This window comes from Pseudophryne corroboree, chromosome 6 (assembly GCF_028390025.1).
Source record: "Pseudophryne corroboree isolate aPseCor3 chromosome 6, aPseCor3.hap2, whole genome shotgun sequence".
Taxonomy (NCBI): domain Eukaryota; kingdom Metazoa; phylum Chordata; class Amphibia; order Anura; family Myobatrachidae; genus Pseudophryne; species Pseudophryne corroboree.
Window position 1 is genome coordinate 268295932 of NC_086449.1, and position 26625 is coordinate 268322556.

General features: G+C 41.2%; 1 protein-coding gene across 2 annotated transcripts in view; it reads right to left on the bottom strand.

Moving 5' to 3' along the window:
- SPPL2A (signal peptide peptidase like 2A) overlaps window positions 1-26625 on the bottom strand; it is a 133459-nt gene that overhangs the window by 20026 nt on the left and 86808 nt on the right. The window contains exons 11-14 of one of the 2 annotated variants that reach the window (XM_063926003.1): window positions 7234-7290; window positions 5503-5556; window positions 3404-3503; window positions 1244-1321 (exon numbers count right to left, since the gene is read on the bottom strand). In XM_063926003.1, the coding sequence (XP_063782073.1) occupies window positions 1244-1321; window positions 3404-3503; window positions 5503-5556; window positions 7234-7290 (289 nt within the window). The remainder of the gene's footprint in view (window positions 1-1243; window positions 1322-3403; window positions 3504-5502; window positions 5557-7233; window positions 7291-26625) is intronic. The other variant, XM_063926004.1, reaches the window with a different exon arrangement.

The following is a 26625-nucleotide window of genomic DNA, read 5'->3' on the forward strand; positions in this document are numbered from 1 at the left end:
AGCTCACAACCCAGCGCCTAATCACTGGTTCTGAAACACTAAGGAATGCCCCAGACCTGTGCTCCCCATTTTGCACCCTGATATTTATTCAGAAGTGTGAGGACGACAAGCATGTCTGCATAGAAAATGGCGCTGAGCTGTGTGAGCTGAGGACTAAGCCCCGCCCCCTCAATGGCGCGCTTCAGTCCCGCTTTTTGTAACTAAATCTTTATTCTGGCGGGGGTTAGGACAGTGCCTAGGCACCTATGTCCCCTCTTGCCAGTCTTATTTTTGAGGTTTAAATGCTGCCCAGGGCCCCCCCCCCCCCTGCCCCCTGTAGTGCCTCTGTGTGTGGGAGCATGGCGCGCAGCGTGCGATCGCTGTGCGCTACCTCATAAGCCATCACTGAAGTCTTCTTTTCTTCTTCTACTCACCTGTCTTCTGGCTCTGCAAGGGGGGTGACGGCTGGCTCTGGGAATGAGCCACTAGGCGTACCTAGTGATCAAACCATCAGGAGCTAATGGTGTCCTGTAGCCAAAGAAGCAGAGCCTTGAAACTCACAGAAGTAGGTCTGACTTCTCTCCCCTAAGTCCCACGAAGCAAGGAGACTGTTGCCAGCAGTCTCCCTGAAAATAAAAAACCTAACATAAGTCTTTTCAGAGAAACTCAGTCGAGCTCCTCAGAGTGCATCCAGTCTCCCTGGGCACAGCTGCCTGCACGGGCAGGGGGGAAAAGCTGGGGGGGGGGGGGGGGGGGGGCACAAAAATAGTACATTAGCCACATGGTGGGGGAGGGCACAAAAGTATAATGGGGTTTTAGTGGGTTGTGGGGCGCATTCATAAAATATATATATTTTTTTTTATTAAGGGGTGCTGGGGCGTACTATTAGATTTTAAGACCACTGAGGTGGGGGGGGGGGGTCTATTGCCAATGGGGGTGTATGAAGTTATTTTATAATCAGGGCGTATGCAAAACACCCTCTAGACATCTATTTTTTTAGATAATATTAAAAATACATTTTAAACTTTAATAAGTATTAATAAGTATTAATAAGACAGACAATATCTGAGCGGTTTTGTAGGGAAAAATCAGTAATTAAGTTGTTAATATATACTCATCTATACATATTCAATATTTATGATTACCTGCTTACCATCTTCCAACGAAGCCGGATATCCTTTATGACTAGTAGTCAAAACTTAATTCTACAGACTAAACATTTTGCAAAAAAAAAAAAACAACTAAAAACAAAGATTCAACTTACCTAAAGTACAGGATATATAATATATACTAGAAGATGATGTTCGTACATCAAATCTTCTGCAATATGCTACCAACAGGCCTACAACACAAGAGGGTGTAATTAGTGTACATGACTCAGCACTTCACTAAAGCCTAACTACAGTGGTTCCAAAACTTTCTAACATCGCGGCACTCTAGATCATCACTATTTTTGTTTTGGCTCCCATAGGCCGAAAGTTTCTTATTGAGAAACTCAGAAAAACACAATTCAATTATGTAAATCATTCACAACTGTTATTCCGAGTTTCAGTTATGTGATTGTGTTGGTCACATATCGGCAGCCACCAGCACTCGTTTTGTCACTCACATTCACCATAAGTAATGTGATTTGGTCCTGGATCACTGACACGCGGCACCCCTGAAAATTTGGGAAGTGCTGCCTTAATCAGTTGGTTAAACATTTATTAAAGATTATTCTAATGGAGATATATCAAGCCTTGGAGAGTGGTAAAGTCGAGACGTTGCCCAATGCAAACAGTTTCTGACATTTATCTAACAGTCTTTGAAATGACAGAAGCAGATTGGTGCGCTGGGCAACTCTTCCACTTTACCTCTCCATGACTTGTTACATCTCCCCCTCGGTATTACAGAATACTTTTACAGAATGACTGCATGGACCACTAATCTGTTCTAACGTGAGGTCCATATCCCTGGTTAATGTTCATTTAAAGTTGCTTCCTGTAATACCACCTCACTGAATCTCCTCTCATAGGACCAATGCACTTGGATCAGGTCAGGTTTGTTCCTTTCAGAGAACCCAAAATAACACATCAAAACCCATTTTTATTTATTTATTTTTTTAGAACCAGAAAACTGTTCAAATTTATCCAACCCTTCCACTTCATCGACAGGTCCCTTCTCAAGATGCTCTTTGCCATTTAGGCTTGGGACCATGTATATGTCAAATGATCATTTTTGTCAACTCTGTCAAACCAGTTATTACCTGCCTATTAGCCACCCAGTTTGAAACAGAAGACGTTTTCCCACTAATATTATAATAAACACTAGGTGTATATATATATATATATATATATATATATGGGTAGTAGAAGGCGGAACTCAGGAGACTTTCACAAATATGGAAAACGTGCTTTAATGTGCATTAAAGCACGTTTTCCATATTTGTGAAAGTCTCCTGAGTGCCGCCTTCTACTACCCATATACAGAGCCACCTTGCTCAGGGAAGGCACCGGAGCGGATACCCGGTTGGAACGAGGAGTGCCAAACCCAATTTTGTTTATTTATATATATAAATAATATAATAATAAATAATATAATAATATTGGATACCTATGCAGGCAGACCTATAGGACAACTGCTGGAAAATTAAAGGGATATTTTTATCCTAAGTTTACAAGTGGATCTCTTCTGTTGGACTTCACTGATACTTTGAAAAACTGAGGAAATGCCAACCCAATGAGCCAAGAAAAATGAATGAAATATATATCTACATGCTGGAGAAGAATATAATTCATTAGGTGGCCTATAATAAGGAATCCCAATAAATGCTATCATATTCTGGGAATAATTTTCTTCAAGTTTTTTCAACTTGGTAATAAATATTTTTCAGTACAACTTTGGTTCAATTAGAACTTCATACCTTTTGAATACTACAGTTATTCCAATATAAACAGAGAGCTGTTATTTAGAAAACACCCCTGAAGAAGTCGATATAGACTAAACGCGTTGGGTGAAAGCTCATTATATTGTTGTTTTTTTCCTTATACAAATAATGTTGAAATATACAATTGTATCTCCAATGTAAAAGAAAAGGAAAAGTTTTATGATAAGTTTTAAATCAAAATCTTTTAATAAAGAGATATGTGATTCTAATATGGGTGTATAAATGTGTAAGGTCATCCTCTCTTTATATAACATCCACCAACAATCATCTAATTATATCAGATTATAGAATAAGAGCGATCCACAGAGATATTTCTTCTTATATAATATATATATATATATATATATATATATATATATATATCTATATCTATATCTATCTATATATATATATATACATATATACATATACATATATACATACACACACACACATACATGCATGTATATACACACACACGCTGTAAGTTTTTTTTTATTTACCTCTACAGCCACTCACCAGGTACAATGATATCACCAAAGCCCAGTAAGGAAAATGGAATTCCACATAATGTCAGGGCAGAATATTCCAGCCTAGGAACCCTAATCACTACAGGTAACTGTAAAACAAGAAACATTAAAGGCATACTTACAAGCCACGGCATTTGTTATGAGGTAAATCTTTTGGATAAGGCTCAACATAAAACAAAAAAAGACACAGGTATAACAGTAAAGACAATAAGAATGAAATTTCTGATGTTAATGTACAAAACCTCTGCAATCTTTGAACACAAGTAGTAAATTAATAAGGTAGCAGTATATGCAAGAGCACATGATGGGATGAGGTAATGATCAGAGTAATATAAGTGGCAGCACATCACATGGTAAGGAACGGGTGTTATTTGGATGCACTATGTTTATTCCGGCACATGAAAAGACCACTAATAATAAATACAACCTCATGTAATATAATTTGCACCATTAACAAGAGTAGACATAATGGACTTTTACACAGACATTTTATGACTTCTGCACGTAGGGTAATAGACTGCAAGCACAGGGATCACTGTGTACAAGAATGCTCAAAACAGACTGTCATGAACTTGCACCATTTTAACCAATGTGCGTGTATCCACATGGTTAACAATAAATGGGCATCGTCAGAACGTTCGGCACTGCACTGAGACAGACAATATTACATAGCAGCGAATGATTTATGTAACTAGACATATGCACCAGTAGTTTCTGCGCTGTTCTTCCACAAACTTACTGACAGAAAGACTACTGTGCATGGAAATGTAACGCTCCATAGTCAAACTATTATTTCACTTATTGTTACTTCTGTTACAGAGGTTTTTTTGTTTTTTTTTAGCAATATGTACTTGTAAGCAATATGTACAGTGATCAATTCACTGTGATGCTGCACAAAGCAACTTAAAATAATAGAACACGTGCTTGCTATTAATAAATTTTTTTTTTTTTTTTAAGTTACAGTAAACCTCAGTTGCAAGTTTAATTATAGAGGATGAACTAATCAGTTCATCCTCTATAATTAAACTTGCAACTGAGGTTTAGTGTAACTTAAACATTTTTTTTTTTTTATTAATAGCAAGCACGTGTTCTATTATTTTAAGTTGCTTCGTGCAGCATCACAGTGAATTGATCTCTATATTTAGCCATACTGTAAGCCAGACTGCTTTTAAGTGCTCTGTGCCAATCAACACAGGCCCATATGTTCTACTTAAAACAGACTTAAAACAAGGCCACATTTTAATCAAGGTGTGGCTCTAGACAACACAAACACTTAAGACAATCAATAAAATCAGGTGGACAAAATAGAAAAGAAAAAAACCATCACTGGTTAAAGAATACAGTGTAGTAGTAGTTGTTTTTCTCCCACTAATGAAGTTGGGAACAATGACAATCTATAACAATCTGGCTGGAGAACTAAAAACCATTTTGTTATACTCCAATGATATACAGGTTGAGTATCCCATATCCAAATATTCCGAAATACGGAATATTCCGAAATACGGAATTTTTTGAGTGAGAGTGAAATAGTGAAACCTTTGTTTTCTGATGACTCAATGTACACAAACTTTGTTTAATACACAAAGTTATTAAAAAATATTGTATTAAATGACCTTCAGGCTGTGTGTTTAAGGTGTATATGAAACATAAATGAACTCTGTGAATGTACACACACTTTGTTTAATGCCCAAAGTTATTAAAAATATTGGCTAAAATTACATTCAGACTGCGTGTATAAGGTGTATATGAAACATTAATCTATTCTGTGCTTAGACTTGGGTCCCATCACCATGATATCTCATTATGGTATGCAATTATTCCAAAATACGGAAAAATCCGATATCCAAAATACTTCTGGTCCCAAGCATTTTGGATAAGGGATACTCAACCTGTATATAAAACAAGAGAGAAGATATAGATACAGTAAGCAACGTATAAAGTCATCCCTGATTTGATTGAGAACATTACCAGTGTTCACGGACTAAGCAATACACCAACACTTATGACTAGATGTGATTAAAGTGAAATGTAAAGTTCCCAGAGACTGCAATAAGAATCCACTGAAGGTATCTGAAACACAATCCTTACTTTCTCGTAGGTGGCTTGATATTCAGCGGGGACCTCCACATAGCTCTCACCATTCTAGGATCAAATCCAAGTCACAGACATTTAATATCCCAATTGCATCAGCTACACGCAAGCCAGATTGTGGTATATGTATTGAGTGCATGTTTCTCAAGTCAGAAAATTCAATGCTTATCACATACAGGCATATAAAGTATAACACAGGCCAACTTTTCAGTTCAAAACCTCTGTTTAAACGATAAATTAAACATTCATATCAAACACTTCTTTTAAAGAATACATTTTGATCAGCTTCAGTTTCAGGATGGAAATAAAGAAAGTGAATACATATTATAACTCTCTGCCAGGAAAATATTCACTGTCGTCCTACGGGTCACACCCCTGTGTAAAGTGATCCCTTTTTAAGATTATTTCTGGCTGTGATCCGATCTTCCAGCCAAAGCTAGAAATACCTGACCACTGGCAACAAGATTGCAAAAGGAAACAAATTCACATGATGATTTACTTCCGTGTGGTGTCCATTTCACTCTGTGGTCACAGGGTTCAGCACCACAGCTACAGTAGCTGTGCGGAGGGAGTGGGGAATACCGTCCCTTTATTATCACAGCTACCTGTATTCCAATGCTCATTATCTCTATAATAGAGACGCCTTGCATTCCTCTCCCCAGTCTACCCAGTAGGTTACACTGTGAGGATATTCTAGCCAATTAATCTACTTGATGGGACAGTAATTATAATTTGACTAATTAGCCATCAGTGAAGTGGATTGTACAGAAAGATTTTATTATTATTTTTTAACTTTCCATTTGGGTAGGATTTTAAGGACCAAAACATAATAAAAACAGAGCAAAATAGGCCTGCCATGTTTTCTAGTTATTCAAATAATATTTCATCCAGAAACGGTGTCAAGAATGTCGCACACTGTAACAATAGGACATCTGTTTTATTTCTAGCCCAGGCCAAAAATAAATACAATCCTTAAAGTCTTGCAGAAGATGAATTCTAATGACCCGGGATTATTATCTATACACAAATCCATTTCTACTCAGATAACAGTGTAATAAAGGGTCTATGGTGCAATCAGAACCGTTACATTAGGCAGTGTCTTTTAAGGCATTTCCTATGATTTTGCAGGTAATAAGGAGCATATTGATTAATCTGTGAGGTTCCATCAGGTGCTAATACTACATGGGTTGGATTCAGTATGGGTTCCCGGCTGTCATAAGACAGATGCGGGAATCCCGATGACGAGCGCAGTGTGTCCCCTCGTGGGCTTGCCACGCTAATTTGTTCCACCTAGGGGAGTGGTGTGGACCACCCCTCGAAGGGGGGATTCCAAGACCTGGTCGGGGTGCCGATCGCCGGGATTCCCTTGGCTGTTGGGATTCCGGCGTCTGTATCCTGACAGCCGGGATCCCGACAGACGGAAAACTAACTGCTTCCCCCTAGGTTGTCTGGATAGGAAGACCTTCCTTGGCTTTGCTCAAGTCCCTTAGAGGTGTGAGCAAAAAACAAATGAGATTTTCCTATTGCAGTAACCTATTATTTATATAACCACACGCTGCATAATGGAACCTGTCCCTATGATTGCAGTGATACTTCTTTCTGTAACTGAAATATATTCTTTGTAGTAGTCAATTACCCTTACCCTGTAATGTAGTTAGATCACAGATGACCAGGGCTTACAAAATATCCAAACATAAAATACAGAGAAATTAGTGTACTGCAGCGTACCTTTTCTGGATTTCCCGAGGGGCCAGCAGCCACTTCTACCATGATGCTTTCACCATTCTGAAAATGCACATGCAACAGCTGAATAATATTCATCTATACAAAATATAGGTCTTTAACTACATAGTTGCTGTGTAACTGTCAAATTTACTACTTGCTTTTGTAAGCTGTACCAATGCAACAGTGACCATTCTAAGCAAGTAGTGGGCAGCACCCAGATCCTTCCATCTGTTTGGTCCATATCTCTGCTTTATGCCCTCAGCTCATATTCTCTCTATAATGCCTCCCTGAGATTACATGTCCCCAATTCCTATTAAATAAGCGCAGTAGTGGGAATGAGTTGGGTTTTATTGCTAGTGAGATGTATGAGATGCACTTTGGGGTCAAAAAAGTGTCCTCTAAAGGGCAGAAAATAAGATTTTAAACCTACCGGTAAATCTTTTTCTCGTAGTCCGTAGAGGATGCTGGGGACTCCGTAAGGACCATGGGGATAGACGGGCTCCGCAGGAGACATGGGCACTTTAAGAAAGACTTTAGATCTGGTGTGCACTGCCTCCTCCCTCTATGCCCCTCCTCCAGACCTCAGTTAGAGAAACTGTGCCCAGAGGAGACGGACAGTACGAGGAAAGGATTTTTGATAATCCAAGGTCAAGATTCATACCAGCCATACCAATCACACCGTATAACTTGTGATATACTATCCAGTTAACAGTATGAAAACGACATAGCATCAGTCCAAGACCGATGAGACTATAACATAACCCTTATTTAAGCAATAACTATATACAAGTCTTGCAGAAGTAGTCCGCACTTGGGACGGGCACCCAGAATCCTCTACGGACTACGAGAAAAAGATTTACCGGTAGGTTTAAAATCTTATTTTCTCTTACGTCCTAGAGGATGCTGGGGACTCCGTAAGGACCATGGGGATTATACCAAAGCTCCCAAACGGGCGGGAGAGTGCGGATGAATAAAAAAGCAATACCCGAAGGTATTAACTGTACCCAGGCGCTAGATGGGTGGTTCCCCACAGCAGCTGTATAGGAAGGGGTTGGTCAGACCCCTGAACAGTAGATAAAACAGAAAAAATGCAGCGCTTAAATGGTCACATAAGCAAAAACAAGTAGCGTATAAAATCCTTGTTTTAATAAAACATATGTTAAAAGGTGATCTATAGTAATTGGATCAAGTATATATATCTGACAACTTTCACATGGTTTTCAAATATCAATCATGATAGGTGTTTTTCATAGTGTCAAAAAGTCCTTGTAGAAGGTCGGTAATATAGAACCTGTTCCTATGATAGTCCCCTTGAATAGGAGGACCCTATGTCCTATCCGTGAGTTATAGTTACCACCAGCGTCCCTTGAGGTAATTAGGCGAAGCTGCGTCCGCAAATTGCTGTTCCTCAGAGGGTGGTAGATGTGACTCCTCCACGGTGCAATATAGGTTCTTTTAAGGGTCCAAGTTGTTGAAAAATCAATTGCGGGGGCTTGGTCCAGGTCCAATCCTTCCAAGGTTTAGGCAAACACACTATCAGGCAAGTCCCACCAACGCGTTTCGTTGCTTGCATGCAACTTTTTCAAGGTGCTAAAAGGCCTGCCAAAAGGGGTTTATATACTCTACCAAATATGGCTGCTCATTAGCAAGTATGATTAATTGTGACCACCTGTTTGCATTATGTGACCAAAATAATGACAGACATAGGAGTTGGAACCATTAATAATGTACATATGTATATAATTTATTATAATAAAACACATTTTTATTCAAATATAAAAAATAAAAAGCTTTAATCTCAATGAGATCCGATCACATGATCAATGACATCAACATGGAATGGAAAGTCAAAAAGAAAAGAAGAAAAAGTGGATAAAGAATCCATATATGCAAAGTTACTCACATGGTTCATATATTAGTGATCCATTACATATATTTTGGGAGATTACACTCTAGTGAAAAGGTGAGGCCCCACTGCTGAATCTAATGATATTAATTGAGCTAAATCTAGTAGGAAGTCCGGGTATATTGAGGCAGCGGCATGGACGGGGCGCTGTTCCGGCCACGTCATCCCTCCGAGGCACTGTATGTTGCTCATTGCCATGGTTACGTTTGTGTGTCATCCCGGGCGTGATGAGATGACGTGGGTCCCAGAATCAGGAGACACGTCATCTCTCCGCGCCTCGGCGATCGTTGTCGTGATGGGGATGTTACTCTCACCACGTCATCAGTTCCTATCCAGCGTGTTCTAGCGTTGTCATGGTGACGTAGCAACGTCGCCATAAACAACCATATATCCCGAATTAGGTATATCAACATAAACATCTCCAGTGTTAATTTCACCGCATCATAAATTTCTATATAGCGTGTTCTAACGGTGTCACCATAAGTGACCATATTTCAAAAATGAGGAGTATATCAATCTAGTCGTCTCCAATACTGGAGATGCTGAACGCATAAAGATATATAAATATAAACGGAGCATATAACACCAAGGTTCCTGTGTTATATTAATTCCCTAGTTCTAGAAGGTCACCACATGAATATATCAAATATAGATCACCATGGTGACGTCTAGTATCTGGTGTCTCCCAAAAAGACCGTTTATCAGTCTCGAAAAGAAGGGGGGGGGGAGCGAACAAGGCAATTTAGGACATCTTATGTATACAGATAGGTTTCACTTTTTTCTTCTCCAGATTGTATTTTATATACTATACAATATGCGAGGCAGCCATGAGTTTATCAAGTTGATCTACATGTAACCACAAATGTTCTCACATATAGATATATAATATAATAAAACTTGGTTTGAGATGAATACCACATATACTATAACAAACTCATGTAATAATCCAAGGTAAGGTTTTATCAGAGAGATATATACATTCAATCAATTGGCTGATCATCCATTTTCATAAGGGTCATACATGTATCTCATAAAGCTTATTATATGCTCGTCTTCACATATATCATCCTCATCATTATCAGTGGAGATATAGTAGCCAGATAAATCTCATACGGTTAAAATAATTCTGGTTATCTATAATAGCCCTGGTTGGCAAAACTAGTATCTCACTCAATATCTGTGGACCATAGGGAAAATATGTGGTAAAAAAGGAGCGGGAGGATAAAAAAGCGAAGAAAGGAGGGGGAGTGGCATGAGAACAGGCAGCCACAGAAAAATAATAATTAGGAGCTTATAATACAGGATTAAGTTCGACCATCTCATTCAATCCAGATGGGTGGATAGTATCCAGTTTGTACATCCAATAAAGTTCCTGTTTGCACAAATTTTTGTAGCGATCCCCCCCTCTCTTAGTTGCCAAAACATGTTCAATTGCTATCAGGCCCAAGGAGCTAGGGTCCCCATTATGTTTGTCTCTGAAGTGTCTAGAGACACTATGCATGGGAAATCTATTCACAATGTTTCGACGATGCTCCATGAAGCGAACTTTAATGCTCCTAGTAGTCCGTCCCACGTATTTTTGATTGCAACCACATGTAAGTAAGTAAATTACATAGCTTGTATCGCAATTCATAAAACTTACTAATGTATAGTTTTCTTCTCTATCGATCGGGATGGTTAGTGTTCTTCTAGGAATATGTTTACAAGTGGTGCATCTTGTGGCTCCACAACGGAAAAAGCCTTTTGGTCTGGAGGGTAACCAACTAGCCTGTACGGCACCCCCCTGTACGGTTATGGGTATTTCTCTTAAAAAACTAGGGGCAAGGATATTTTTGATTGACCGATTTTTCTTGAAAATAAACCTGGGTTTAGAAGGTATATTTCCCCTAAGTATTGGATCTTGATTTAGTATGCCGAAATTTTTGCAAATGATTTTCTTAATTTGCATACTATCCTTATTGTATGTCGATATAAAGGCTAAATTTTCTTGTGGACCATTAATCTGGTCCGTATCTGTAGTTTTGGTCCCAAACGCTTCTCTTGGTCGAAGTAGAATATCCCTATCTATATCAGCCACTTCTCCCATAGTCCTCCTCAGGGGGGGCTCAGGGTAGCCCCTCGAGACAAAGGCTTCTAGCATAGATTCTGCCTGTTCTAAGTACTTTTTCCTATCCGTACAGTTCCTTCTTAAGCGAAGGAACTGTCCTTTGGGGATGTTTCTTTTCCATGGAGGGTAGTGAGCGCTCTGGTAGTGCAGATAAGAGTTCGTGGCGACCTCTTTATAGTAGTTTGACGTATAAATTTTGCCTTCCCTGGCTTCCAGAGTTACATCAAGAAAATTAATGGTGCGGGAGTGATAAGAGTGAGTAAACTTCAAATTAAAGTGATTGGAATTAAGACTAGATACAAACTGTTGTGCTGAAGTGAGATCCCCATCCCAAATAATAAACAGATCATCAATATAACGGCCATAGAGGACCAGATTCGCGCCAAAGTCCCCGCCCCACACATGGGTATCCTCAAATAAACCCATGTAAAGGTTGGCGTAACTCGGCGCAAATCTGGTCCCCATGGCCGTACCCATCACCTGTAAATAAAACGTGTCCAAGAATAAAAAGTAATTGTGCTCTAAAATAAAAGAAATAGAATTCAACAAGAAACGCCTGTGACCCACCGTGAGATCACCATCAATTTGTAGTCTCTTTGCTATTGCGTCACACCCCAAATCATGTGGGATATTGGTGTACAAACTTTGTACATCCAATGTCATAAACGCATATGTCTCTTTCCACACAAAATTTTGTAATAACTGTAAAAAGTGGGTAGTGTCTTTGATGTGTGATCTCAAGGTTGAGACACGGGGTTGGAGAAAGGAATCAACATAAAAGGACAAATTAGAAGTTAATGAACCAATACCGGAAATAATGGGACGCCCAGGTGGTGAGAGGAGTGATTTGTGTATTTTGGGAAGGTGATAGTATATGGGGATTGTGGGGTGCTTAACCAACAGAAAATTAAATTCATCCTTAGATATAACTCCGTCTGCCCAGGCATCATCCAAGATATGTTGTAGGTCTTTCAGAAAATCAGGTGTAGGGTCTCTTGTTAATGGTTTATAGAAATCCTTGTTGTTCAGTTGTCTGTTCGCCTCAAGAATATAATCCCTCCTATCCTGCACTACCAGACCGCCCCCCTTATCGGCCTCTCTGAAAACCAGAGAGGTATCTCTGGTGAGATTCCTCAGGGCTCTGTGTTCCCATTTATTGAGGTTTTGTTTATATTTTTTGTTAGTTAGTTTCTTTTGTTGGCATAGTTTGGTTAGGTCTCCAAGTGTGGTTTTATAGAAGCATTCTACCATATTGCTTTTATACGTCAGAGGGTAGAATTCAGACTTGCGTCTGAACACGCTTCTATTTACATCAAACACTTTTTTAGGGGATTCGCTCACTAGGTCGGGATTTTCATCCAACAGTTGTTGTAATATGCTGAGGGCTGGGTCATCTCCTGAATCCAGGGTGATGGCCAGACCCTCCTCATTATGTCTGTGCAGATTGCGCTGGACAAAATAGCGCTTTCTGCACAGGGTGCGGACAAATCGGTTAAGTTCCACAAACAAAGTGAACATATTGGGAGTGCTTGTGGGTGCATAGCTTAAGCCTTTAGCCAAGAGAGTCTTTTCAGTCTCAGTTAGTTTTCTTGTGGATAAATTAAAAATATTGGTAGATTTTCTGTCCCTGGTGGCTAATCCCACCCTCTTAGCTGTCTCCTTTTTCCCCCCTCTGCACCCTCGGTACTTCTTGACCTTCCTCTTTTTGGTGTCTGTGTTCCCCAGTTTGTTCTTGGGGATAATCCTCGTCTTTTTTCTTGTCTCTGTTCTAAAAAAACCCCAGAGCTGTTATTACTGGGGTCAGAAATTGGCTCCCGTGGTCTAGCTCCCAATCCTGAATCATATTTCGGTTGATTTCCAGAACCAAAACTTTCTCTGATTGTCCCATATGGTCGACGGTCAAAGCTATTCTTCCTTTCTCCCTGGTTTTTGTTAGTATAGTAGGGTCTATTTGTCCCTCGGGATCTCCCCTCCTTAACACTGGGGACACGTTCCCTCCTATTTTCCCGATTTTGTGTTCTATAGCTTCTGACCTGTCCCATACGGTAATCCTCCAAATCTCTCTGGAATTTTTTGCACTTATTGTCCACCACTAGTTGTTCAAATTTGGTCATTCTTTCCATAACTAGTTGGTCTCTCTCTTTATATTCTTTAGTGTTACTTTTAGGTTCTAATTTAGTTTTGAGGGCTTCTATCTCTTTCTCTACTTCCTTAGTCTTCTGGCCTCTGTAAGAAATAACGAGTTCCATAAGGCTAAGGGAGCATTTGTCAAGAGCCTTCTCCCAGAGGTCCTCAAATTCTCTATTCCCATTAAAGATGGAGGGTTTAAAAAGCCTTAAGCCTCTGGGTATCATATTTCTGTCTAAATATTTCTGTAAGTTGATGCCATCTAGCCAGTGTTTAGTTTCAGATTTCATAAGGTCCTCCAATCTATAAAACTCCTCTTTTAAATGGTCAGTGGTCGTACATACAATTTCTAAAGGGTTGTCCCATTTCTTTAAAAAATCCATCCTCCTAGTATGTCTGTCATTGAATGTAGAGAAACTACCCATCCTTGCAGCCTGGGATAAGACTAAGTGAAAATGCAAGAGAAATAAAAAAGCAATACCCGAAGGTATTAACTGTACCCAGGCGCTAGATGGGTGGTTCCCCACAGCAGCTGTATAGGAAGGGGTTGGTCAGACCCCTGAACAGTAGATAAAACAGAAAAAATGCAGCGCTTAAATGGTCACATAAGCAAAAACAAGTAGCGTATAAAATCCTTGTTTTAATAAAACATATGTTAAAAGGTGATCTATAGCAATTGGATCAAGTATATATATATCTGACAACTTTCAAATGGTTTTCAAATATCAATCATGATAGGTGTTTTTCATAGTGTCAAAAAGTCCTTGTAGAAGGTCGGTAATATAGAACCTGTTCCTATGATAGTCCCCTTGAATAGGAGGACCCTATGTCCTATCCGTGAGTCTGACCAACCCCTTCCTATACAGCTGCTGTGGGGAACCACCCATCTAGCGCCTGGGTACAGTTAATACCTTCGGGTATTGCTTTTTTATTTCTCTTGCATTTTCACTTAGTCTTATCCCAGGCTGCAAGGATGGGTAGTTTCTCTACATTCAATGACAGACATACTAGGAGGATGGATTTTTTAAAGAAATGGGACAACCCTTTAGAAATTGTATGTACGACCACTGACCATTTAAAAGAGGAGTTTTATAGATTGGAGGACCTTATGAAATCTGAAACTAAACACTGGCTAGATGGCATCAACTTACAGAAATATTTAGACAGAAATATGATACCCAGAGGCTTAAGGCTTTTTAAACCCTCCATCTTTAATGGGAATAGAGAATTTGAGGACCTCTGGGAGAAGGCTCTTGACAAATGCTCCCTTAGCCTTATGGAACTCGTTATTTCTTACAGAGGCCAGAAGACTAAGGAAGTAGAGAAAGAGATAGAAGCCCTCAAAACTAAATTAGAACCTAAAAGTAACACTAAAGAATATAAAGAGAGAGACCAACTAGTTATGGAAAGAATGACCAAATTTGAATAACTAGTGGTGGACAATAAGTGCAAAAAAATCCAGAGAGATTTGGAGGATTACCGTATGGGACAGGTCAGAAGCTATAGAACACAAAATCGGGAAAATAGGAGGGAACGTGTCCCCAGTGTTAAGGAGGGGAGATCCCGAGGGACAAATAGACCCTACTATACTAACAAAAACCAGGGAGAAAGGAAGAATAGCTTTGACCGTCGACCATATGGGACAATCCGAGAAAGTTTTGGTTCTGGAAATCAACCGAAATATGATTCAGGATTGGGAGCTAGACCACGGGAGCCAATTTCTGACCCCAGTAATAACAGCTCTGGGGTTTTTTTAGAACAGAGACAAGAAAAAAGACGAGGATTATCCCCAAGAACAAACTGGGGAACACAGACACCAAAAAGAGGAAGGTCAAGAAGTACCGAGGGTGCAGAGGGGGGAAAAAGGAGACAGCTAAGAGGGTGGGATTAGCCACCAGGGACAGAAAATCTACCAATATTTTTAATTTATCCACAAGAAAACTAACAGACTGAAAAGACTCTCTTGGCTAAAGGCTTAAGCTATGCACCCACAAGCACTCCCAATATGTTCACTTTGTTTGTGGAACTTAACCGATTTGTCCGCACCCTGTGCAGAAAGCGCTATTTTGTCCAGCGCAATCTGCACAGACATAATGAGGAGGGTCTGGCCATCACCCTGGATTCAGGAGATGACCCAGCCCTCAGCATATTACAACAACTGTTGGATGAAAATCCCGACCTAGTGAGCGAATCCCCTAAAAAAGTGTTTGATGTAAATAGAAGCGTGTTCAGACGCAAGTCTGAATTCTACCCTCTGACGTATAAAAGCAATATGGTAGAATGCTTCTATAAAACCACACTTGGAGACCTAACCAAACTATGCCAACAAAAGAAACTAACTAACAAAAAATATAAACAAAACCTCAATAAATGGGAACACAGAGCCCTGAGGAATCTCACCAGAGATACCTCTCTGGTTTTCAGAGAGGCCGATAAGGGGGGCGGTCTGGTAGTGCAGGATAGGAGGGATTATATTCTTGAGGCGAACAGACAACTGAACAACAAGGATTTCTATAAACCATTAACAAGAGACCCTACACCTGATTTTCTGAAAGACCTACAACATATCTTGGATGATGCCTGGGCAGACGGAGTTATATCTAAGGATGAATTTAATTTTCTGTTGGTTAAGCACCCCACAATCCCCATATACTATCACCTTCCCAAAATACACAAATCACTCCTCTCACCACCTGGGCGTCCCATTATTTCCGGTATTGGTTCATTAACTTCTAATTTGTCCTTTTATGTTGATTCCTTTCTCCAACCCCGTGTCTCAACCTTGAGATCACACATCAAAGACACTACCCACTTTTTACAGTTATTACAAAATTTTGTGTGGAAAGAGACATATGCGTTTATGACATTGGATGTACAAAGTTTGTACACCAATATCCCACATGATTTGGGGTGTGACGCAATAGCAAAGAGACTACAAATTGATGGTGATCTCACGGTGGGTCACAGGCGTTTCTTGTTGAATTCTATTTCTTTTATTTTAGAGCACAATTACTTTTTATTCTTGGACACGTTTTATTTACAGGTGATGGGTACGGCCATGGGGACCAGATTTGCGCCGAGTTACGCCAACCTTTACATGGGTTTATTTGAGGATACCCATGTGTGGGGCGGGGACTTTGGCGCGAATCTGGTCCTCTATGGCCGTTATATTGATGATCTGTTTATTATTTGGGATGGGGATCTCACTTCAGCACAACAGTTTGTATCTAGTCTTAATTCCAATCACTTTAATTTGAAGTTTACTCACTCTTATCACTCCCGCACCATTAATTTTCTTGATGTAACTCTGGAAGCCAGGGAAGGCAAAATTTATACGTCAAACTACTATAAAGAGGTCGCCACGAACTCTTATCTGCACTACCAGAGCGCTCACTACCCTCCATGGAAAAGAAACATCCCCAAAGGACAGTTCCTTCGCTTAAGAAGGAACTGTACGGATAGGAAAAAGTACTTAGAACAGGCAGAATCTATGCTAGAAGCCTTTGTCTCGAGGGGCTACCCTGAGCCCCCCCTGAGGAGGACTATGGGAGAAGTGGCTGATATAGATAGGGATATTCTACTTCGACCAAGAGAAGCGTTTGGGACCAAAACTACAGATACGGACCAGATTAATGGTCCACAAGAAAATTTAGCCTTTATATCGACATACAATAAGGATAGTATGCAAATTAAGAAAATCATTTGCAAAAATTTCGGCATACTAAATCAAGATCCAATACTTAGGGGAAATATACCTTCTAAACCCAGGTTTATTTTCAAGAAAAATCGGTCAATCAAAAATATCCTTGCCCCTAGTTTTTTAAGAGAAATACCCATAACCGTACAGGGGGGTGCCGTACAGGCTAGTTGGTTACCCTCCAGACCAAAAGGCTTTTTCCGTTGTGGAGCCACAAGATGCACCACTTGTAAACATATTCCTAGAAGAACACTAACCATCCCGATCGATAGAGAAGAAAACTATACATTAGTAAGTTTTATGAATTGCGATACAAGCTGTCATTTACTTACTTACATGTGGTTGCAATCAAAAATACGTGGGACGGACTACTAGGAGCATTAAAGTTCGCTTCATGGAGCATCGTCGAAACATTGTGAATAGATTTCCCATGCATAGTGTCTCTAGACACTTCAGAGACAAACATAATGGGGACCCTAGCTCCTTGGGCCTGATAGCAATTGAACATGTTTTGGCAACTAAGAGAGGGGGGGATCGCTACAAAAATTTGTGCAAACAGGAACTTTATTGGATGTACAAACTGGATACTATCCACCCATCTGGATTGAATGAGATGGTCGAACTTAATCCTGTATTATAAGCTCCTAATTATTATTTTTCTGTGGCTGCCTGTTCTCATGCCACTCCCCCTCCTTTCTTCGCTTTTTTATCCTCCCGCTCCTTTTTTACCACATATTTTCCCTATGGTCCACAGATATTGAGTGAGATACTAGTTTTGCCAACCAGGGCTATTATAGATAACCAGAATTATTTTAACCGTATGAGATTTATCTGGCTACTATATCTCCACTGATAATGATGAGGATGATATATGTGAAGACGAGCATATAATAAGCTTTATGAGATACATGTATGACCCTTATGAAAATGGATGATCAGCCAATTGATTGAATGTATATATCTCTCTGATAAAACCTTACCTTGGATTATTACATGAGTTTGTTATAGTATATGTGGTATTCATCTCAAACCAAGTTTTATTATATTATATATCTATATGTGAGAACATTTGTGGTTACATGTAGATCAACTTGATAAACTCATGGCTGCCTCGCATATTGTATAGTATATAAAATACAATCTGGAGAAGAAAAAAGTGAAACCTATCTGTATACATAAGATGTCCTAAATTGCCTTGTTCGCTCCCCCCCCCCCCCCCCTTCTTTTCGAGACTGATAAACGGTCTTTTTGGGAGACACCAGATACTAGACGTCACCATGGTGATCTATATTTGATATATTCATGTGGTGACCTTCTAGAACTAGGGAATTAATATGACACAGGAACCTTGGTGTTATATGCTCCGTTTATATTTATATATCTTTATGCGTTCAGCATCTCCAGTATTGGAGACGACTAGATTGATATACTCCTCATTTTTGAAATATGGTCACTTATGGTGACACCGTTAGAACACGCTATATAGAAATTTATGATGCGGTGAAATTAACACTGGAGATGTTTATGTTGATATACCTAATTCGGGATATATGGTTGTTTATGGCGACGTTGCTACGTCACCATGACAACGCTAGAACACGCTGGATAGGAACTGATGACGTGGTGAGAGTAACATCCCCATCACGACAACGATCGCCGAGGCGCGGAGAGATGACGTGTCTCCTGATTCTGGGACCCACGTCATCTCATCACGCCCGGGATGACACACAAACGTAACCATGGCAATGAGCAACATACAGTGCCTCGGAGGGATGACGTGGCCGGAACAGCGCCCCGTCCATGCCGCTGCCTCAATATACCCGGACTTCCTACTAGATTTAGCTCAATTAATATCATTAGATTCAGCAGTGGGGCCTCACCTTTTCACTAGAGTGTGATCTCCCAAAATATATGTAATGGATCACTAATATATGAACCATGTGAGTAACTTTGCATATATGGATTCTTTATCCACTTTTTCTTCTTTTCTTTTTGACTTTCCATTCCATGTTGATGTCATTGATCATGTGATCGGATCTCATTGAGATTAAAGCTTTTTATTTTTTTTATATTTGAATAAAAATGTGTTTTATTATAATAAATTATATACATATGTACATTATTAATGGTTCCAACTCCTATGTCTGTCATTATTTTGGTCACATAATGCAAACAGGTGGTCACAATTAATCATACTTGCTAATGAGCAGCCATATTTGGTAGAGTATATAAACCCCTTTTGGCAGGCCTTTTAGCACCTTGAAAAAGTTGCATGCAAGCAACGAAACGCGTTGGTGGGACTTGCCTGATAGTGTGTTTGCCTAAACCTTGGAAGGATTGGACCTGGACCAAGCCCCCGCAATTGATTTTTCAACAACTTGGACCCTTAAAAGAACCTATATTGCACCGTGGAGGAGTCACATCTACCACCCTCTGAGGAACAGCAATTTGCGGACGCAGCTTCGCCTAATTACCTCAAGGGACGCTGGTGGTAACTATAACTCACGGATAGGACATAGGGTCCTCCTATTCAAGGGGACTATCATAGGAACAGGTTCTATATTACCGACCTTCTACAAGGACTTTTTGACACTATGAAAAACACCTATCATGATTGATATTTGAAAACCATGTGAAAGTTGTCAGATATATATACTTGATCCAATTACTATAGATCACCTTTTAACATATGTTTTATTAAAACAAGGATTTTATACGCTACTTGTTTTTGCTTATGTGACCATTTAAGCGCTGCATTTTTTCTGTTTTACCTGGGAGAGTGCGGATGACTCTGCAGCACCGATTGAGCAAACAGGAGGTCCTCCTCAGCCAGGGTATCAAACTTATAGAACTTTGCAAAGGAGTTTGAACCCGACCAAGTAGTAGCTCGGCACAGCTGTAGCGCCGAGACCCCTCTGGCGGCCGCCCAAGAAGAGCCCACCTTCCTAGTGGAATGGGCCTTGACCGATTTAGGTAACGGCAATCCCGCCAGGTTCGCGCCCAGTTATGCCAACCTCTATATGGGGGAGTTGGAGGACCATCTTATTTGGGGGGGGAGACTGGGGCGCGAGCCTGGTCCTATATGGCAGATACATTGACGTTTTGTTTATTATTTGGGATGGGGATGCACTTTCAGCACAAATTTTTGTTGACACTCTCAATCACAACACTTATGATTTGGTTTTCACTCATCAGTACCATCCACATCGTATTCATTTTTTGGATATATCACTACAAGTTTTGAATGATGAGATATGCACCACAAACTACACCAAAGAGATTGGCACCAATGCATATCGGCACTATTCTAGCGCACATTACCCCCCCTGGAAGAAGAGTATCCCTAGGGGACAACTCATACGTCTCAGACGTAACTGTTCTGATCCAGAATACTTCGAAATCCAAGCACTGGAGATGCTTGCGACTTTCGAACAGAGAGGCTATCCTGAAGCCCTCTTAAAAAAAAGCATTTGAGGATGTTAAAAGAATGGATAGGGACATATTGTTATCCCAGAAGAAAGATAGAAATGATGAGCCAGTCGAAAGCAAACAACTGGCCTTTATCTCTACTTATACTAACCATTGCTCTCAAATTAAACAGATTATAAAGAAAAACCACGGTATTCTCAAACAAGATTACTTATTAGCACCTTTATTACCAGCAGAACCAATATTTGTCTTTCGAAAGAATAAATCCCTTAAAAATAGACTAGTACCTAGTTTTCTTAAGCCAGAACTAAAGACATTATCTCACAATTATACATGGTTACAATCAGAAACTAGAGGATTCTTCAAATGTGGAGCAAATAGATGTATCACTTGCAACTATATTGACAATAAAACCAAACATGTCAAAATAGAGAGTAATGAAGAGTTATATGAAATAAAACACCTTATTAATTGCAATTCTACTTATGTTATCTATATCCTCGTTTGTGAATGTGGCCTTAAATATGTGGGACGCACAACAAGGAAATTAAAAATTAGGTTCCTCGAACATCGTAGGAACATCATCAAGAGGCTTGAGTCACACAGTGTTTCCCAACACTTTCATGTCTTTCATAATGGTAATCCTCAAAATCTTAGAATCATTGGAGTGGAATATATCCCAGTGACAACTCAAGTAGAGGGGGTGACAGATATAAGAGGCTTTGCCAACAAGAAGCCGATAATGAGGGCGGAAGTGCTATTATAATAATACTCTAGCATTCCCCTCTCTTAGATGTAAGCTGAGGGCAAAAATAACGCCGTGCTGAGGGCGGAAGTGACCTCCTCTGTGTCTGCCCACGACCTGGTGATGAAGAGTGCCGCTCACGTGACGTGATGCAGGTCACGTGATCGGTCCTTGCTGACTCCCTCAGTCTTTCATGCATATACTAAGGGCGGAAGTGACCCGTTTCGGCGCCCGCCCCGACATTAGCAACAGAAACAGCCGATCACGTGACATGATCTAGGTCACGTGACCGGATCATTCACCACTTATACACTGCAGGTGATATTGGCTCTGGTCCCTATTACGGGACATGGTATTGGCTATAGCTCCGACCACGTGACATGACCGGGCCTTGATACACATATCCTTGACAGGGAAAATCATGTGTCCCTTTAATACGGTCCCCATCCAATCAGAGTTTCTGAAGAAAGGTTCCCATAGTGACCAAAGTCCTAACAAAGTCTCTGATTGGTTGCTAACCTCTGTATACTTCCTGGTCCTTCCAGCTGTTACAATTAGATATCTTTTAAAATCTTATACTTAATGATCAAAAATGCATTTCTGCCTGTATTTTCCCACCATAAGAGAAGTAGGTCTGTCTCCTTTATAAATATGTCTTATTATTTGTTTATTATCTGATAATTATGCTATACTAGTTCCAGGTGCTAAGTAGCCACCATATTGAAATGGGTATATAAACCCCACATGTTTTATTTATGGATACCTTTAAAAAAGCTGCCACCCTAGTGCAGCGAAACGCGTCAGGTAACAGGGACCCACGCCAGGAACTCTTATCTAAAAGTCCGGACCATCCCCTACTGCATTCCAGCACAAGATCCATACTGGAGGGCGTCTGTTATTTGGCTGAACTGTCGAACTTTGTCCACCGCACTGCATGAGGAGCTCACCATTCACCACCTTGGAGCAACACATCCTCTAGCGGTAAAGCCACAATTTTGGATATATATACACCTCCTAAATCTGTAATTGCTGGACATATTGATCATTGGGGGAACAAATCTGGAACGGACTTCCTTAAACCAAATATTGCATACCTTCCTGGCCTATGGGTAACCCTGGTTTTATTTATTCTATCATGTGTACTTTTAATGTTATTGTTTGGAACTACCATTGATGGTTTATATTTCTATACCAAATATATTAAATTTTAATATTAAATACTGAATTATCAGATATCATTGTTGTTCTATGTAATCATTTAGCGCAGACTCCATTTGCTTTTTTTGTCTACCTATTGTGGGAGTGACTTCCCGTCTTTTTACGGCTGCTGCTTGACAGAGCACCCCATATCTAAGCGCCCGAGAATCCTGGGTTATTCCTCTCTCCGCCGTAGAAAGCGCCTGCTGAATCGTGTTACAGATCCAGCGAGCAATAGTCTACTTTGAAGCAGGGGCACCAATCTTGTTGGTTGCATACATGACAAACAGTGCTTCTATTTTTCTGACTGTAGCCGATCTGGCCACGTAAATTTTCAAAGCCCTGACCACATCAAGGGACTCGGGATCCTCCAAGTCACGCGTAGCCACAGGCACCACAATAGTTCATATGAAAGGATGAAACCACTTTTGGCAGGAATTGAGGACGGGTCCGCAATTCCGCTCTATCCATATGGAAAACTAGATAGGGGCTTTTATGTGATAAAGCCGCTAACTCGGACACTCGCCTAGCCGAAGCCAAGGCTAATAACATGACCACCTTCCAAGTGAAATTTTTCAACTCCACCGTTTTAAGTGGTTCAAACCAGTGTGACTTAATGAAACTTAACACCACGTTAAGGTACCAAGGCGTCACCGGAGGTACAAAAGGAGGCTGAATATGCAGTACTCCCTTCATAAAAGTTGTACTTCAGGGAGAGAGGCCAATTCCTTTTGAAAGAAAATCGATAAGGCCGAAATCTGAACCTTAATAGATCCTAATTTTAGGCCGAAATTCACTCCAGTTTGCAGGAAGTGAAGGAAACGGCCCAGATGGAATTCTTCCGTAGGAGCATTCCTGGCCTCACACCAAGAAACATATTCTCGCCATATACGGTGATAATGTTTAGATGTCATGTCCTTCCTAGCCTTTATTAGCGTAGGATTGACCTCATCCGGAATACCCTTATCCGCTAGGATCCGGCGTTCAACCGCCATGCCGTCCAACACAGCCGCGGTAAGTCTTGGAATAGACATGGCCCCTGTTGCAACCGGTCCTGTCTTAGAGGAAGAGGCCACGGATCTTCTGTGAGCATTTCCTGCAGATCCGGATACCAGGTCCTTCGTGGCCAATCTGGAACAATGAGTATTGTTCTCATTCCTCTCCCTCCTACCATTCTCAACACCTTGGGTATGAGAGGAAGAGGGGGAAATACATAGACCGACTGGAACATCCACGGTGTCACTAGGGCATCTACAGCTACTGCCTGAGGGTCTCTTGACCTGGTGCAATACCTCTGTAGCTTCTTGTTGAGGCGGGACGCCATCATGTCTATCTGTGGCAGTTCCCACTGACTTGCAATCTGTGCGAAGGCTTCCTAAAGAAGTCCTCTCTTGGATACAGGTCGTGTTTGCTGAGGATGTCTGCTTCTCAGTTGTCCACTCCCGGAATGAACTGCTGAAAATGCGCTTACATGATTTTCCGCCCAGCGGAGAATCCTGGTGGCTTCTGCCATTTCCACTCTGCTCTTTGTGCCGCCTTGGCGGTTTACATGAGCCACTGCGGTAATGTTGTCTGACTGGATCAGAACCGGTACGTCGCGAAGCAATGTTTCCGCTTGCCGAAGGGCGTTGTATATGGCCCTCAGCTCCAAGATGTTGATTTGAATACAAGTTTTTTGACTTGACCCAAAGACCTTGGAAGTTTCTTCCCTGTGTGACTGCTCCCCCACCTCGGAGGCTCGCGTCCGTGGCTACCAGAATCCAGTCCTGGATGGCGAACCTGCGACCCTGCAGAAGGTGAGCACTCTGCAGCCACCATAGGAGAGACACCCTGGCCCTAGGGGACAGGGTGATTAACTGATGCATCTGTAGATGTGATCCGGACCACTTGTTCCGTAGAACCCATTAGAAAGTCCTCGCATGGAACCTGCCGAAGGGAATGGCCCCGTAAGATGCCACCATCTTTCCCAGGACCCAAGTGCAGTGATGCACTGACACCTGTTTTGGCTTTAATAGGTTTTTTACCAGAGTCATTAGTTCCTGGGCCTTCTCTATCGGAAGATAAACCAATTTCTGGTCCGTATTCAGAATCATACCCAAGAAGGGCAGACAAGTCATAGGAACCAACTGTGACTTCGGGATATTGAGAATCCAGCCGAGTTGCTGTGACACCTTCAGCGAAAGTGACACGCTGTTCAACAACTGCTCTTTTGATCTCGCCCTCATTAGGAGATCGTCCAAGTATGGGATAATTGTGACTCCTTGCTTGCGTAGGAGCACCATCATTTCCACCAATTATCCTGAAGTTGGTAATGACAATACTGTACCGTAATTCTCAGGTACGCCTGATGGGGTGGATAAATGTGAACATGAAGGTATGCAGCCTTTATGTCTAGATACACCATAAAATCCCCCCCTTCCAGGCTGGCGATGATCGCTCTGAGCGATTCCACCTTGAATTTGAACCTTTTCAAGTATAGGTTCAGAGATTTTAATTTTAAAATAGGTCTGACCGAACCGTCCGGTTTTAGGACTACAGCCAAGGTTGAGTAATATCCCCTTCCTTGTTGAAGGAGGGGAACCTTGAGCACCACCTGTTGGAGATACAATGTGTGAATTGTATTTAATATCTCCCTTTCCGGGGGAGAAGCCGGTAGGGCCGATAAGGAAAACCGGCGAGGAGGCACCTCTTCGAATTCCAGCTTGTAACCCTGAGAAACAATTTCTATTGCCCAGGGATTCACTTGTGAGTGAACTCAGATGTGGCTGAAGAGTCGAAGACGTGCTCCCACTGGAGCGGACTCCCTTAGCGGAGCCCCAGCGTCATGCGGTGGATTTTGTAGAGGCCGGGGAGGACTTCTGTTCCTGGGAAATAGCTGTGCCCTGCGCCCTTACCTCTGGTAAGAAAGGACGCTCCTCGTACTTTGTTTTTCTGCGACCGATAGGACTGCATCTGATAATGTCATGCTTTCTTAGGCTGTGAGGGAATATAAGGCAAAAGATCAGATTTACCAGCTATAGCTGTGGAGACCAGGTCCGAGAGCCCTTCTCCACACAATTCCTCACCCTTGTAAGGTAAAACCTCCATATGCCATGTTTTAGTCGGCATCACCTGTCCATTGCATGTTCCACAGGACACGTCTAGCAGAAATCGACATAGCGTTGACTCTAGAACCCAGTAGACCAATGTCTCTTTGAGCATGTCTTATATATAAGACAGCATCTTTTATATATCCTAGGGTCAATAACATGGTATCCTTATCTAGGGTTTCAATCTCCGCTGATAAGGTATCTGTCCACGCTGCTACAGCGCTATAAACCCCTGCCGACACAATCGCCGGTCTGAGTAGTGTACCAGAATGTGTGTAAATGGACTTCAAAGTACTTTTCTGCATGCTATCTGTAGGATCCCTGACGGTAGCTGTATCTTGGTATGTCAGCGCTACCTTTTGGGTAAACGTGTCAACGCCTTGTCCACCCTAGGGGAGGATTCCCATTGTATCCTGGCCCTAGCAGGGAAAGGATACGCCATGAGAATTCTTTTGGGAAACTGCAGTTTCTTGTCTGGAGATTCCTGCTCTTTTTCACACAATTCATTTGGTTCATGAGAGGGGGGAAATGTTATCTCAGCTTTCTTCCCCTTAAACATGTGTACCCTCGTGTCAGGGACAGATGGGTCATCAGTGATATGCAAAACATCTTTTATTACAATAATCATATATTGAATACTTTTCTGCCAGTTTTGGCTGTAACTTTGCATCATCGTAGTCGACACTGGAGTCGGACTCCGTGTCGGTATTAGTGTCTATTATTTTGGATAGTGGGCGTTTTGAGACTCCTGAAGGTCCCTGCGACATAGGGACAGACATGGGTAGATTCCCTGTCTGTTCTCTAATCTTTTGTGCAATAAATTTACCTCAGCACTTAATTCCACATATCCAGTCAGGTGTCGGCGTTGTCGACGGAGACACCACACACACACACATTTGCTCCATCTTCTCCTTAGAAGAGCCTTTTACCTCAGACATGTCGACACACACGTACCGACACACCACACACTCAGGGAATCCTCTTATCTGAAGACAGTTCCCCCACAAGGCCCTTTGGAGAGACAGAGAGAGAGTATGCCAGCACACACCCAGCGCTAATACCCCAAGAAAAACACACAATGTGTTTACCCAGTAGCGC